Genomic DNA, 15,548 nt, shown 5'->3' with positions numbered 1-15,548 from the left:
TTTTATCTAGAGGGATGACAGGGAAGGTCGTGCAATGTTCCTCCTGCAGAATGTTTGAGGTGAGGGACGCCGTCAGTGTCCCTGCTGATTTCATCTGTGGGAAATGCACCCATCTCCAGCTCCTCAGAAACCACGTTAGGGAACTGGAGCTGGAGTTGGATGAACTTCGGATCATTCGGGAGGCAGAGTTGGTCATAGATAGAAGCTTCAGGGATGTAGTTACTCCGAAGAATAAAGATAGATGGGTGACGGTGAGAGGGGCTGGGAGGAAGCAGTCAGTACAGGGATCCCCTGTTGCCCGTTCCCCTTAGTAACAAGTATACCGCTTTGGATACTGTTGGGGGGGGGGGGGGCTTACCACAGTTAAGCCATGGGTACAGGTCTCTGGCACAGAGTCTGTCCCTGTTGCTCAGAAGGGAAGGGGGAGAGCTGTACAGCATTAGTCATTGGAGACTCCATAGTTAGGGGGATAGATAGGAGATTCTGTGGGAACGAGAGAGACTCACGGTTGGTGTGTTGCCTCCCAGGTGCCAGGGTACGTGATGTCTCGGATCGTGTTTTCGGGATCCTTAAGTGGGAGGGGGAGCAGCCCCAAGTCGTGGTCCACATAGGTACCAACAACATAGGTAGGAAAAGGGATGGGGATGTAAGGCAGGAATTCAGGGAGCTAGGGTGGAAACTTAGATCTAGGACAAACAGAGTTATTATCTCTGGGTTGGTACCCGTGCCACGTGATAGCGAGACGAGGAATAGGGAGAGAGGAGTTGAACACGTGGCTACAGGGATGGTGCAGGAGGGAGGGTTTCAGATTTCTGGATAATTGGGGCTCATTCTGGGGTCGGTGGGACCTCTACAAACGCGATTGTCTGCACCTGGACCAGAGGGGTACCAATATTCTGGGGGGGAAATTTGCTAATGCTCTTCGGGAGGGTTTAAACTAGTTCAGCAGGGGCTTGGGAACCTGAATTGTAGCTCCAGTATACAGGAGGTTGAGAGTAGTGAGGTCATGAGTAGGGTTTCAAAGTTGCACGAGTGTACCGGCAAGCAGGAAGGTGGTTTAAAGTGTGTCTTCTTCAATGCCAGGAGCATCCGGAATAAGGTGGGTGAACTTGCAGCATGGGTTGGTACCTGGGACTTCGATGTTGTGGCCATTTCGGAGACATGGATAGAGCAGGGACAGGAATGGTTGTTGCAGGTGCCGGGATTTAGATATTTCAGTAAGCTCAGGGAAGGTGGTAAAAGAGGGGGAGGGGTGGCATTGTTAGTCAAGGACAATATTACGGTGGCAGAAAGGACATTTGATGAGGACTCGTCCACTGAGGTAGTATGGGCTGAGGTTAGAAACCGGAAAGGAGAGGTCACCCTGTTAGGGGTTTTCTATAGGCCTCCGAAAAGTTCCAGAGATGTAGAGGAGAGGATTGCAAAGATGATTCTGGATAGGAGCGAAAGCAACAGTGTAGTTGTTATGGGGGACTTTAACTTTCCAAATATTGACTGGAAACGCTATAGTTCGAGTAAATTAGATGGGTCCGCTTTTGTCCAATGTGTGCAGGAGGGTTTCCTGATACAGTATGTAGATAGGCCAACGAGAGGCGAGGCCATATTGGATTTGGTACTGGGTAATGAACCAGGACAGGTGTTAGATTTGAAGGTAGGTGAGCATAATTCGATTACGTTTACTTTAGTGATGGAAAGGGATAGGTATATACCGCAGGGCAAGAGTTATATCTGGGGAAAGGCAATTATGATGCGATGACGCAGGACTTAGGATACATCGGATGGAGAGAAAAACTGCAGGGGATGGGCACAATGGAAATGTGGAGCTTGTTGAAGGAACAGCTACTGCGTGTCCTTGATAAGTATGTACCAGTCAGGGAGGAAGTGGTCGAGTGAGAGAACCGTGGTTTACTAAAGCAGTCGAAACACTTGTCAAGAGGAAGAAGGAGACTTATGTAAAGATGAGACATGAAGGTTCAGTTAAGGCGCTCGAGAGTTACAAGTTAGCTAGGAAGGACCTGAAGAGAGAGCTAAGAAGAGCCAGGAGGGGACATGAGAAGTCTTTGGAAGGTAGGATCAAGGATAACCCTAAAGCTTTCTATAGATATGTCAGGAATAAAAGAATGACTAGGGTAAGTGTAGGGCCAGTCAAGGACAGTCGTGGGAAATTGTGCTTGGAGTCCGAGGAGATAGGAGAGGTGCTAAATGAATATTTTTCGTCAGTATTCACACAGGAAAAAGACAATGTTGTCGAGGAGAATACTGAGATTCAGGCTACGAGACTAGAAGGGCTTGAGGTTCATAAGGAGGAGGTGTTAGCAATTCTGGAAAAAGTGTGAAAATAGATAAGTCACCTGGGCCGGATGGGATTTATCCTAGAATTCTCTGGGAAGCTAGGGAGGAGATTGCTGAGCCTTTGGCCTTGATCTTTAAGTCATCTTTGTCTGCAGGAATAGTGCCAGAAGACTGGAGGATAGCAAATGTTGTCCCCTTGTTCAAGAAGGGGAGTAGAGATAACCCCGGTAACAAGAGACCAGTGAGCCTTACTTCTGTTGTGGGAAAAATCTTGGAAAGGTTTCTAAGAGATAGGATGTATAATCATCTGGAAAGGAATAATTTGATTAGAGATAGTCAACACGGTTTTGTGAAGGGTAGGTCGTGCCTCACACACCTTGTAGAGTTCTTTGAGAAGGTGACCAAACAGGTGGATGAGGGTAAAGCTGTTGATGCGGTGCATATCGATTTCAGTAAAGCGTTTGATAAGGTTCCCCATGGTAGGCTACTGCAGAAAATACGGAGGCATGGGATTCAGGGTAATTTGCCAGTTTGGATCAGAAATTGGCTAGCTGGAAGAAGACAAAGGGTGGTGGTTGATGGGAAATGTTCAGACTGGAGTCCAGTTACTAGTGGTGTACAACAAGGATCTGTTTTGGGGCCACTGCTGTTTGTCATTTTTATAAATGACCTGGAGGAGGGCGTAGAAGGATGGGTGAGTAAATTTGCAGATGACACTAAAGTCGGTGGAGTTGTGGACAGTGCGGAAGGATGTTACAAGTTACAGAGGGACATAGATAAGCTGCAGCGCTGGACTGAGAGATGGCAAATGCAGTTTAATGCAGAAAAGTGTGAGGTGATACATTTTGGAAGGAATAACAGGAAGACTGAGTACTTGGCTAATGGTAAGATTCTTGGCAGTGTGGATGAGCAGAGAGATCTCGGTGTCCATGTACATAGATCCCTGAAAGTTGCCACCCAGGTTGAGAGGGTTGTTAAGAAGGCGTACGGTGTGTTCGCTTTTATTGGTAGAGGGATTGAGTTTAGGAGCCATGAGGTCATGTTGCAGCGATACAACACTCTGGTGCGGCCGCATTTGGAGTATTGCGTGCAATTCTGGTCGCCGCATTATAGGAAGGATGTGGAAGCATTGGAAAGGGTGCAGAGGAGATTTACCAGAATGTTGCCCGGTATGGAGGGAAGATCTTATGAGGAAAGGCTGAGGGACTTATGGCTGTTTTCGTTAGAGAGAAGGTTGAGAGGTGAATTAATTGAGGCATACAAGATGATCAGAGGATTGGATAGGGTGGACAGTGAGAGCCTTTTTCCTCAGATGGTGATGTCTAGCACGAGGGGGCATACCTTTAAATTGAGGGGAGATAGATATAAGACAGATGTCAGAGGTAGGTTCTTTACTCAGAGAGTAGTAAGGGCGTGAAATGCCCTGCCTGCTACAGTAGTGGACTCGCCAACACTAAGAACATTCAAATGATCATTGGATAGACATATGGACAATAAGGGAATAGTGTAGATGGGCTTTAGAGTGGTTTCACAAGTCGGCGCAACATCGAGGGCCAAAGGGCCTGTATTGCGCTGTAATGTTCTATGAGATGGCTGAGCAAGCCACTCGGTTTGAGGGAAATTAGGGATGGGCAATAAATGTTGGCCCAGCCAGTGACTCCCACAAATGATTAAAATAAAATCCTGTACAGTACGAATATGGGGAGAAGGCGAGCAGGTTGCTGGCACACCAATTGAGGAAAAGGGGAGCAGCGAGGGAAATAGGGGGAGTGAGGGATGAGGAAGGAGAGATGGAGCGGGGAGCGGAGAGAGTGAATGGAGTGTTCAAGACATTTTATAAAAAATTATATGAAGCTCAACCCCCGGAGGGGAGGGAGAGAATGATGGGCTTCTTGGATCGGCTGGAATTTCCCAAGGTGGAAGAGCAGGAAAGGGTGGGACTGGGAGCACAGATCGAGGTAGAAGAAGTGGTGAAAGGAATTAGGAGCATGCAGACGGGAAAGGCCCCGGGACCGGATGGATTCCCAGTCGAATTCTATAGAAAATATTTGGACTTGCTCGCCCCGGTACTGACGAGGACCTTTAATGAGGCAAAGGGAAGGGGACAACTGCCCCCGACTATGTCTGAAGCAACGATATCGCTTCTCTTAAAGAAGGACAAGATAATGGCAATGAGAATAGAGGAATGTGTCCCAGGGGTGGTCCACGAGGACCAAACTGGGTTTGTGAAGGGGAGACAGCTGAACACGAATATACGGAGGTTGTTAGGGGTAATGATGATGGCCCCACCAGAGGGAGAAACGGAGATAGTAGTGGCGATGGATGCCGAGAAAGCATTTGATAGAGTGGAATGGGATTATTTGTGGGAGGTGTTGAGGAGATTTGGTTTCGGAGAGGGGTATGTTAGATGGGTGCAGCTGTTGTATAGGGCCCCAGTGGCGAGCGTGGTCACGAATGGACGGGGATCTGCATATTTTCGGCTCCATAGAGGGACAAGGCAGGGATGCCCTCTGTCCCCATTATTGTTTGCACTGGCGATTGAGCCCCTGGCGATAGCGTTGAGAGGTTCCAAGAAGTGGAGGGGAGTACTTAGGGGAGGAGAAGAACACCGGGTATCTTTGTATGCGGACGATTTGCTACTATACGTGGCGGATCCGGAGGAGGGGATGCCAGAAATAATGCGGATACTTGGGGAGTTTGGGGATTTTTCAGGGTATAAATTGAACATGGGGAAAAGTGAGTTGTTTGTGGTGCATCCAGGGGAGCAGAGTAGAGAAATAGAGGACCTACCGTTGAGGAAGGTAACAAGGGACTTTCGTTACCTGGGGATCCAGATAGCTAAGAATTGGGGCACATTGCACAGGTTAAATTTAACGCGGTTGGTGGAACAGATGGAGGAAGATTTCAAGAGATGGGATATGGTATCCCTGTCAATGGCAGGGAGGGTGCAGGCGGTTAAGATGGTGGTCCTCCCGAGATTCCTCTTTGTGTTTCAGTGCCTCCCGGTGGTGATCACGAAGGCTTTTTTTAAAAGGATTGAAAAGAGCATCATGGGGTTTGTCTGGGCCGGGAAGACCCCGAGAGTGAGGAAGGGATTCTTACAGCGTAGCAGGGATAGGGGGGGGCTGGCACTACCGAGCCTAAGTGAGTATTACTGGGCCGCTAATATTTCAATGGTGAGTAAGTGGATGGGAGAGGAGGAGGGAGCGGCGTGGAAGAGATTAGAGAGGGCGTCTTGTAGGGGGACTAGCCTACAGGCTATGGTGACAGCCCCATTGCCGTTCTCACCGAGGAACTACACCACAAGCCCGGTGGTGGTGGCTACACTGAAGATTTGGGGACAGTGGAGACGGCATAGGGGAAAGACTGGAGCCTTGGGGGGGTCCCCGATAAGAAACAACCATAGGTTTGCCCCGGGGGGAATGGATGGGGGATATGGAATGTGGCAAAGAGCAGGAATAACGCAACTGAAAGATCTATTTGTGGATGGGAAGTTCGCGAGTCTGGGAGCGCTGACCGAGAAATATGGGTTGCCCCAAGGGAATGCATTCAGGTATATGCAACTGAGGGCTTTTGCGAGGCAACAGGTGAGGGAATTTCCGCAGCTCCCGACACAAGAGGTGCAGGACAGAGTGATCTCAAAGACATGGGTGGGGGATGGTAAGGTGTCAGATATATATAGGGAAATGAGGGACGAAGGGGAGACTATGGTAGATGAACTAAAAGGGAAATGGGAAGAAGAGCTGGGGGAGGAGATCGAGGAGGGGCTGTGGGCAGATGCCCTAAGTAGGGTAAACTCGTCGTCCTCGTGTGCCAGGCTAAGCCTGATTCAGTTTAAGGTATTACACAGGGCGCATATGACTGGAGCACGGCTCAGTAAATTTTTTGGGGTGAAGGATAGGTGTGCGAGGTGCTCGAGAAGCCCAGCGAATCACACCCATATGTTTTGGTCATGCCCGGCACTACGGGGGTTTTGGATGGGGGTGACAAAGGTGCTTTCAAAAGTAGTGGGGGTCCGGGTCGAACCAAGCTGGGGGTTGGCTATATTTGGGGTTGCACAAGAGCCGGGAGTGCAGGAGGCGAGAGAGGCCGATGTTTTGGCCTTTGCGTCCCTAGTAGCCTGGCGCAGGATATTGCTAATGTGGAAAGAAGCCAAGCCCCCGGGGGTGGAGACCTGGATAAATGACATGGCGGGGTTTATAAAGCTAGAGCGGATTAAGTTCGTCCTAAGGGGGTCGGCTCAAGGGTTCACCAGGCGGTGGCAACCGTTCGTCGAATACCTCGCGGATAGATAGATGGAATGGGAAAAAGAAGGCAGCAGCAGCAGCCTAGGATCGGGGGGGGGGGGGTGGGGGGGGGGGGTGTGTGTAACTTGTGACAAGGCAGTTGCCAATTAGGGCTAGTTTTCATTTTTGTTATTTAATATTTATTCATTTTTTGTTTATATAAAATAGGTCATTGTTATTTGTGTTGTTATAATATTGTGTAAAGGATGCACAATGTACTGTGTTGGTTGACCAAAAATTTTCAATAAAATATTTATAAAAAAAATAAAAAAAAATCCTGGCGACTCCAGTCAGTCAATCCGGGAGAGTTGCCATCTGGTCCAGGCACCTTGTCCTCTGTAAAGATGGCGGCCGGTAACCAGGGCCTGTCACCGCTCAGCTCTCACTCTGTTCGGTGCTGTTTAAGACGGGACCGTTAACATTTTCCTCGGGAGTTGAAGCCTCCACGGGGTATTTATGAAGCCTCCCGGCTCACTCCGCAGCTTCTATTGCTCCCGGCTACAATCCTGAAAGTTGCTTGATTGTTTCTTTCCCGCTCCTCGCATCGTCAGCGACAACCTGAACTGCGGATGCGCCGGGCACAGCCCGAACGGTGACAATGCCCAGGGAGTGATTGGCGGTGGTACCGGACCAATAGGAATTGTGAGGGTTGGCCTGGCGGACCGGACGGGAGCAGCTGGTCCTCCAACCGATGGTAGTGAGTGAGGGGCGGGGCTGGACTGTGAGTGAAGCATGCGCAGTGCGGGTGATGGGCAGACTGGTCCACAATGGGTAAAGGGGGGGATGGTGGGGCGGAGGATCCGATGGGTGGACGGAGAGGCTCCGGAAACCCTGGGAATAAACTGAGCGGATCCCCCCTCCCCCCGTTTACACCGACCAGGGCCGCAGCTCTCAGATCAATGAAGAGCAGCTTTGTATCAGGTTGGTCATTGGTTCCAGAGGTTGTTCCCTGGTCTCCAGCGTCGCTTCTTTATCAGTGAATCATTGAATGGTTACAATGCAGATTGAGGCCATTCAGCCCGTCCTGTTTGTGCTGGCTCTCTTTGCCAGAGCAAATCAGCTCCTCCCACTCCCCTGTCCTTTCACCAACAAGACCAGCAGCAAATATTCCCCATCCCCAGTTACCTGTGGAGAAGATGATGTTTGACCTTCTTGACCCGCTGCAGTCTGTGTGGTGAAGGTGCTGCCACAATGCTGGAGTTACAGGTTATTCACCTTCTTGGTTAGGAATCGAACAGAGTGATCAGGGATCACCCAATTAGTAGGGTCCAAACTGAAGGACCGCCCAAAAGAGCACGAAACCCCCCCCAAGAATAAGAAGAGTTCGCCACATGTTCGTCCTCTCTTGGACCTGGTACCCCGGTCCGGCCATCTCCAATTGCAACAACACCAGAAGCAAGTCCAAGTTTAACGCTCGCTACCAGACGGATGAGTCCCGCTGAGCAGCAGTTACTCCTTCGGACTCGATAGATCCAGAATCGACCAGTGGCTACTGTTTCTCTGACCTAAACCGGGTGTCCGAAGTTAAGTACAGGTTGTCATAGTCGATAGGTGTAGTTAACTATGTTGCATGACTAATTGTGTGTAAATAAAATAGCCTTGACCTTGAACTAACTAACTGGTGTTTGGCTCTTTGGTCGATAGCCGGTTGAACCTTGTGGTGGTATCATTTGATTCCTGGCGACGCGAAGCATTAGAATATAGATAACATAGAAAGAAGGGCAAACTCACTGATTGCCATCATTGGAACTGAGCCACAGAAAGGACAGAGTAAAAGAAGAAAAGGCAACAATTTGATTGGTCGATTGGCCTCCTTCTGCACTGAAGGAATTCGTTGGTTCTGAGACTCCATTTGTCAACAGAATATTCATCAATAATTTGGTTTTCTGCAATTTTGATTTGTCGGCTCAGATTGAATCAAGGCATCAGAAAGAGGAATAGGAGTCGGTTATTCAGTCCATGTTCTAAACATGCAGGATATTTTGAAGCAAAGAGATTTTCTGAAGCATCAACACCAGGATGTGTGAAGAAATGGGACAGGAGCCTGGGTCTTTGCTGCATCATCAACAGATCAAGAGTCAAGGATTGCTTCCTGAGATTGGAAGGTAACTCACGGAGTTCCCACATTCCAAATCAGAGACAGGGAACGACAGGCCCCACAATCACAGGGAAGATGCTTGAGGATCCTAACAGATTCAGTTTCTGATCACTGGGGTGGAGAAGGAGCCATTAGAGATTCTCAAATGGCTTCTGAAAAACAAGGTCACGTCTTAATAATAACAATAATCTTTATTGTCACAAGTAAGCTTACATTAACACTGCAATGAAGTTACTATGAAAAGCTCCCAGTTGCCACATTCCGGCGCCTGTTCGGGTACACAGAGCGATAATTCAGAATGTCCAAATTACCTAACAGCACGTCTTTCGGGACTTGTGGGAGGAAACCAACGCAGACACGGGGAGAACGTGTAGCCTCCAACAGACAGTGACCCAAGCCAGGAATTAAACCTGGGACCCTGACCCTGGACATTGAATTCTCCCGAACAGGCGCCGGGATGTGGCGACTAGGGGCTTTCACAGTAACTTCATTGCTGTGTTAATGTAAGCCTACTTGTGACAGATGATTATTATTATAAATAAATCAAATCAAAACTGGCTCGTTGGTCCAGGGGTAAGATTCTCGCTTCAATGGCTGTGCTCTATGAAAATGTGAGAGGTCCCGGGTTCAAATCCCGGATGAGCCCTTTGATGTTGTTTCTTATTGGGGGCAGCACGGTAGCATAGTGGTTAGCACAATTGCTTCACAGCTCAAGGGTCCCATGTTCGATTCCCGGCTTGGGTCACTGTCTGTGCGGAGTCTGCACGTTCTCCCCGTGTGTGCGTGGGTTTTCTCCGGGTGCTCCGGTTTCCTCCCACAGTCCAAAGATGGGCAGGTCTGGTGGACTGGCCATGCTAAATTGCCCTTCGTGTCCAAAATTGCCCTTAGTGTTGGGTGGGGTTACTGGGTTATAGGGACAGGGTGGAGGTGTGGGCTCGATGGACCGAATGGCCTCCTTCTGCACTGTAAATTCTATGATAACCTATGAAACCTGGGTGAGGGTCACATTCAGGAGAAGTTATTAAAATGGAACCACATACAGATAAACTATATCAGGATTTACTGATATTTTCATTTGAATCACTGCTCCTGGCACCTGACACCTCTTGATCCATCACATCAACATTTGGCGGAACTGACTGCGCTGAGGTCTGTCTTGGATTAAAAACTGGAGGATCACTTGTCATCACAGAATCCTAGACATTTACAGCACAGAGGCCATTCAGCCCATTGTGTCTGTGTTGGCTGAAAATTCCTTGTCCAGTCTAATCCCACTTTCCACCTCTTGGTCTGTAGCCTGCAGATCACACAAACTCCACATACGATGAGGGTTTCTGTCTCTACCTCCCTTTCAGACAGAGTTCCAGATCCCCACCACCACGGGTGAAGAAAATCTTCAATTCCCCTCTAATCCTTCCAACAGATACTTAAATCTCTGGCCCCAGGTTACTGATCTGTTTGTTCATGAAATAGGTCCTTCTGCCATCTGATCCACTATATCTGGGACCCTCAATGTTGCACACCTCAATTAAATGTCCACTCAGCCTCCTCTGTTCCACAGAAAACAATCGATCCAATCGTTCCTCTTGTTAAAATTCCCTAATCCTGGAAACATCCAGAAAAACCTCTTCCGTACTCTCTCCAGGAAGAATGTGATTGTACTGGAATGTGGTGACCAGAACTGTGCTCAGTGCTCTAGCTGTGATCTAACTCATGTTTTTTAGTTCTCGAATACCCATTCTCTAACCTTCAATGTGATGGAAACTGACAGCTGCAACCTGTCAGCATTTGAAAGATATTTACAAATGATTCGAGAGTTTCTTACAGTTGGGATCTTTCTCTGTTCTGTCCATTCGAGGTGTTTGATAACAGACTTTCTCCTGTGAATATCCAGCTGGAGTTTTGGGCCTTGATGTGTTTCCTTGTTCATCTTGTTGCCTCTAAACATTGAATCTTGTGGTTTCAGACACCAGAGAATCAAACTCCCAGCAACAGATTGTCTTTTACTGACTTTCTTAACAGCTCTGCAATAATACAGGCATAGTCATTCCTTACATAGTTCTGGTCCTCAGTGAAATACTTAAATGATGAGCTTTAGATGTTCTTCATATATTCCACAGGAAACTAAGGCGCCCGCCAGAGAGTAAGGGAGTGAATCTGAACCGTGTCCCCGGGAAAGGAGCACCCTTGGGACCAGCCATCTGCCTTTCCCTCGGGGAACAGAACCGATGGGGACCTCGCCGCAAACCACACATCAAGGAAGCCCCCAAAGCCGGCCTGCCTTTCAAATCGGCCCGTGGGGAGGTATATTAAGCTCGTCTCCACTCAATAACGCCAACCTCAGCCGGAGATCGGAGTGGGAAATCATTAACCAGTGGCTCTGTGTGCGGCAAATCATTAACCAGTGGCTGTGTGTGCGGCAAATCATTAACCAGTGGCTGTGTGTGCGGCAAATCATTAACCAGTGGCTCTGTGTGCGGCAAATCATTAACCAGTGGCTGTGTGTGCGGCAAATCATTAACCAGTGGCTGTGTGTGCGGCAAATCATTAACCAGTGGCTCTGTGTGTGGGAAATCATTAACCAGTGGCTCTGTGTGCGGCAAATCATTAACCAGTGGCTGTGTATGCGGCAAATCATTAACCAGTGGCTCTGTGTGCGGCAAATCATTAACCAGTGGCTGTGTGTGCGGCAAATCATTAACCAGTGGCTGTGTGTGCGGCAAATCATTAACCAGTGGCTCTGTGTGCGGCAAATCATTAACCAGTGGCTCTGTGTGCAGCAAATCATTAACCAGTGGCTCTGTGTGCGGCAAATCATTAACCAGTGGCTCTGTGTGCGGCAAATCATTAACCAGTGGCTCTGTGTGCGGCAAATCATTAACCAGTGGCTGTGTGTGTGGGAAATCATTAACCAGTGGCTGTGTGTGCGGCAAATCATTAACCAGTGGCTCTGTGTGTGGGAAATCATTAACTAGTGGCTGTGTGTGCGGCAAATCATTAACCAGTGGCTCTGTGTGCGGCAAATCAATAACCAGTGGCTCTGTGTGCGGCAAATCATTAACCAGTGGCTCTGTGTGCGGCAAATCATTAACCAGTGGCTCTGTGTGCAGCAAATCATTAACCAGTGGCTCTGTGTGCGGCAAATCATTAACCAGTGGCTCTGTGTGCGGCAAATCATTAACCAGTGGCTCTGTGTGCGGCAAATCATTAACCAGTGGCTGTGTGTGTGGGAAATCATTAACCAGTGGCTGTGTGTGCGGCAAATCATTAACCAGTGGCTCTGTGTGCGGCAAATCAATAACCAGTGGCTCTGTGTGTGACAAATCATTAACCAGTGGCTGTGTGTGCGGAAAATCATTAACCAGTGGCTCTGTGTGCGGCAAATCATTAACCAGTGAACAGAGTTATTTTTCAGAGAACCACTTTCACTTGGAATTATTTTTCCATGGAAGTGGCTGATCAGCCATGATATTGTAGAGAAGAGCATGCTCAATGGGCTGAATGGCCTGCTCCTTTCCTATGTCCCTGTCCTGGGAGTGTTTGTTGGGGACAGTGTAGAGGGTGCTTTACTCTGTATCTAACCCCGTGCTGTACCTGTCCTGGGAGAGTTTGATGGGGACAGTGCAGAGGGAGCTTTACTCTGTATCTAACCCTGTGCTGTACCTGTACTGGGAGTGTTTGATGGGGACAGTTTAGAGGGAGCTTTACTCTGTATCTAACCCCGTGCTGTACCTGTCCTGGGAGTGTTTGATGGGGAGAGTGTAGAGGGAGGTTTACTCTGTATCTAACCCCGTGTTGTACCTGTCCTGGGAGTGTTTGATGGAGACAGTGTCGAGGGAGCTTTACTCTGTATCTAACCCCGTGCTGTACCTGTCCTGGGAGTGTTTGATGGGGACAGTGTAGAAGGATGGAGCTTTACTCCCTGTCTAGCACGTTGCTCTGTGTAGATCAATGTTGGTCACACTCCAGCTTTTCACACTTTGAACCGGTGTTTTCTCTTTCTGCACCTGTGTTATCCATGTCAAATGTTTAAATATTCAGGAGGAACAATGTTTATGTTGAAACCCGATCGAGCCCCTCGTCCGGAACCTGAGCCACAGGCTACAGCTGGTGTGTAACCTGTAACCAGATCCCAGCAGCATTAAAACAAGCTGACAACCGACAGTAGCTCCTTGTATAGCGAAAGCTGCTCCCGGACTGTCAGCAGAAACAGGACCGAAGAAGACCCTCAAGCTCTTCGCCATAAATATGAAGCTAATGAGGTAATCACGATTTTCAGTCAAATATATTCAACCCCTCCCATCACTCTCTGTACCCCAAAGCCCGACCTTGCATAGAAATTTGGGAAGGACACAAAGGCGTTCGTGGGAGCGAGGTGAAGCAACAAGAGGGGATGATGATGTGGTGGGGGGGGGGGGGGGGGGGGGGGGGGGGTGTGGAGGGTAGTGGAGAGGATCTGAGAGGGAAGGTGGACAAGGCTGTGTCATGGGGGCGGCTGCGGGGGGAGGGGGTGGCAGATTCCGGAGGGGTCCATTCCAGAGGAGGGGGGTCCTAGAGGCCTCGGGGAACATAGAACATTACAGCGCAGTACAGGCCCTTCGGCCCTCGATGTTGCGCCGACCTGTGAAACCACTCTAAAGCCCATCTACACTATTCCCTTATCGTCCATATGTCTATCCAATGACCATTTGAATGCCCTTAATGTTGGCGAATCCACTACTGTTACAGGCAGGGCATTCCATGCCCTTACTACTCTCTGAGTAAAGAACCTACCTCTGACATCTGTCTTATATCTATCTCCCTTCAATTTAAAGCTATGTCCCCTCGTGCTAGACATCACCATCCGAGGAAAAAGCCTCTCACTGTCCACGCTATCCAATCCTCAGATCATCTTGTATGCCTCAATTAAGTCACCTCTTAACCTTCTTCTCTCTAACGAAAACAGCCTCAAATCCCTCAGCCTTTCCTCATAAGATCTTCCCTCCATACCAGGCAACATTCTGTTAAATCTCCTCTGCACCCTTTCCAATGCTTCCACATCCTTCCTAGAATGCGGCGACCAAAATTGCACGCAATACTCCAAATGCGGCCGCACCAGAGTGTTGTACAGCTGCAACATGACCTCATGGCTCCGAAACTCAATCCCTCAACCAATAAAAGCTAACACACCGTACGCCTTCTTAACAACCCTCTCAACCTGGGTGGCAACTTTCAGGGATCTATGTACATGGACACCGAGATCTCTCTGCTCATCCACACTGCCAAGAATCTTACCATTAGCCCAGTACTCCTGTCTTCCTGTTATTCCTTCCAAAATGAATCACCTCACACTTTTCTGCATTAAACTCTATTTGCCACCTCTCAGCCCAGCGCTGCAGCTTATCTATGTCCCTCTGTAACTTGTAACATCCTTCCGCACTGTCCACAACTCCACCGACTTTAGTGTCATCTGCAAATTTACTCACCCATCCTTCTACGAGGGGAGGTTACTGAGATCCCCCCGCCCCCCCAGCATGATGGGGTCTGGGGGAAAAGAGTTGAACCGCAGAATCCCTACAGTGCAGAGAGAGGCCATTCAGCCTATTGGTTCTGCACCGACCCTGTGAAAGAGAACCCGAATCTAGGCCCACTCCCATCCACCTGCACGTCTTTGGAGAGGAGGTGGTGGGGGAGGGGAAGAGAACCTGGGATGAAGAGACTGTAGAATAAGTGGTCCAAAGGAGAGGTGTTGGTGGTGTTCGGGACACCGGGGATCCTGTGTGTGAGAGGGCTCCTGTGAGCGTTTGGGAAAGTTGTTCCTGTGTCCGCAGGCGTGTGTCTGGGGGAGGTGGGGCATCCTGTATCTGGGTGTGGGGGGGTCCTGTGTGTGGAGGCAGGGAGGGGGGGGAAAGAGATGTCCTGTGGGCGTGTGTCTGGGGGGAGGTATCCTGTGTGCGTGGGGAAGGGGGGGTCTTGTGTGTGGGTGCGTGTCTGGGGAGGTGTCCTGTGTGTGGGAGAGGTGTCCTGTGTGTGGGTGTGTGTCTGGGGAGGTGTCCTGTGTGTGGGAGAGGTGTCCTGTGTGTGGATGCGTGTCTGGGGAGGTGTCCTGTGTGTGGGGGAGGTGTCCAGTGTGTGGGTGGGTGTCTCGGGGAGGTGTCCTGTGTGTGGGTGTGTGTCTGGGGGCAATGGCCTGTGTGGGGTGTGTGTCTGGGGAGGTGTCCTGTGTGTGGGGGAGGTGTCCTGTGTGTGGAAGAGGTGTCCTGTGTGTGGGGAGGTGTCCTGTGTGTGGGTGTGTGTCTAGGGGAGGTGTCCTGTGTGTGGGGGACGTGTCCTGTGTGGGGTGTGTGTCTGGGGAGGTGTCCTGTGTGTGGGGGAGGTGTCCTGTGTGTGGGTGTGTGTCTGGGGGCAATGTCCTGTGTGGGGTTTGTGTCTGGGGGAGGTGTCCTGTGTGTGGGGGAGGTGTCCTGTGTGTGGGTGTGTGTCTGGGGAGGTGTCTTGTGTTTGTGGGTGTGTGTGGGGGACGTGTCCTGTGTGGGGTGTGTGTCTGGGGAGGTGTCCTGTGTGTGGGGGAGGTGTCCTGTGTGTGGGAGAGGTGTCCTGTGTGTGGGGGAGGTGTCCTGTGTGTGGGTGTGTGTCTAGGGGAGGTGTCCTGTGTGTGGGGGACGTGTCCTGTGTGGGGTGTGTGTCTGGGGAGGTGTCCTGTGTGTGGGTGTGTGTCTGGGGGCAATGTCCTGTGTGGGGTTTGTGTCTGGGGGAGGTGTCCTGTGTGTGGGGGAGATGTCCTGTGCGTGGGTGTGTGTCTGGGGGAGGAGGTGTCTGGGGAGGTGTCTTGTGTTTGTGGGTGTGTGTCTTGGGGCAATGTCCTGTGTGTGGGGGAGGTGTCCTGTGTGTGG

General features: G+C 49.9%; 2 protein-coding genes across 5 annotated transcripts in view; one reads left to right on the top strand and one right to left on the bottom strand.

The window, feature by feature from the left end:
* LOC140421682 (leucine-rich repeat and immunoglobulin-like domain-containing nogo receptor-interacting protein 1) overlaps positions 1-15,548 on the top strand; it is a 216,193-nt gene that overhangs the window by 20,622 nt on the left and 180,023 nt on the right. The window contains exons 3-4 of one of the 2 annotated variants that reach the window (XM_072506481.1): positions 10,797-10,980; positions 12,718-12,938. The exons of the other annotated variant lie outside the window; for it this stretch is intronic. Coding sequence (XP_072362582.1) covers positions 12,925-12,938 — 14 coding nt within the window. The 5' untranslated portion in view covers positions 10,797-10,980; positions 12,718-12,924. The remainder of the gene's footprint in view (positions 1-10,796; positions 10,981-12,717; positions 12,939-15,548) is intronic. 2 annotated transcript variants of the gene reach the window in all.
* LOC140421693 (uncharacterized) overlaps positions 1-15,548 on the bottom strand; it is a 39,999-nt gene that overhangs the window by 5,246 nt on the left and 19,205 nt on the right. The window contains exon 1 of one of the 3 annotated variants that reach the window (XM_072506507.1): positions 10,502-10,624. The exons of the other annotated variants lie outside the window; for them this stretch is intronic. The gene's annotated coding sequence lies outside the window, so the exon portion shown is untranslated. Of the gene's footprint in view, positions 1-10,501; positions 10,625-15,548 lie in introns of those variants that run through there. 3 annotated transcript variants of the gene reach the window in all.

This window comes from Scyliorhinus torazame, chromosome 5 (genome assembly GCF_047496885.1).
Source record: "Scyliorhinus torazame isolate Kashiwa2021f chromosome 5, sScyTor2.1, whole genome shotgun sequence".
In the NCBI taxonomy this organism is placed as follows: Eukaryota; Metazoa; Chordata; class Chondrichthyes; order Carcharhiniformes; family Scyliorhinidae; genus Scyliorhinus; species Scyliorhinus torazame.
The sequence above is the reverse complement of the archived record's forward strand: the minus strand, read 5'-3'. Positions and strand labels throughout refer to the sequence as shown.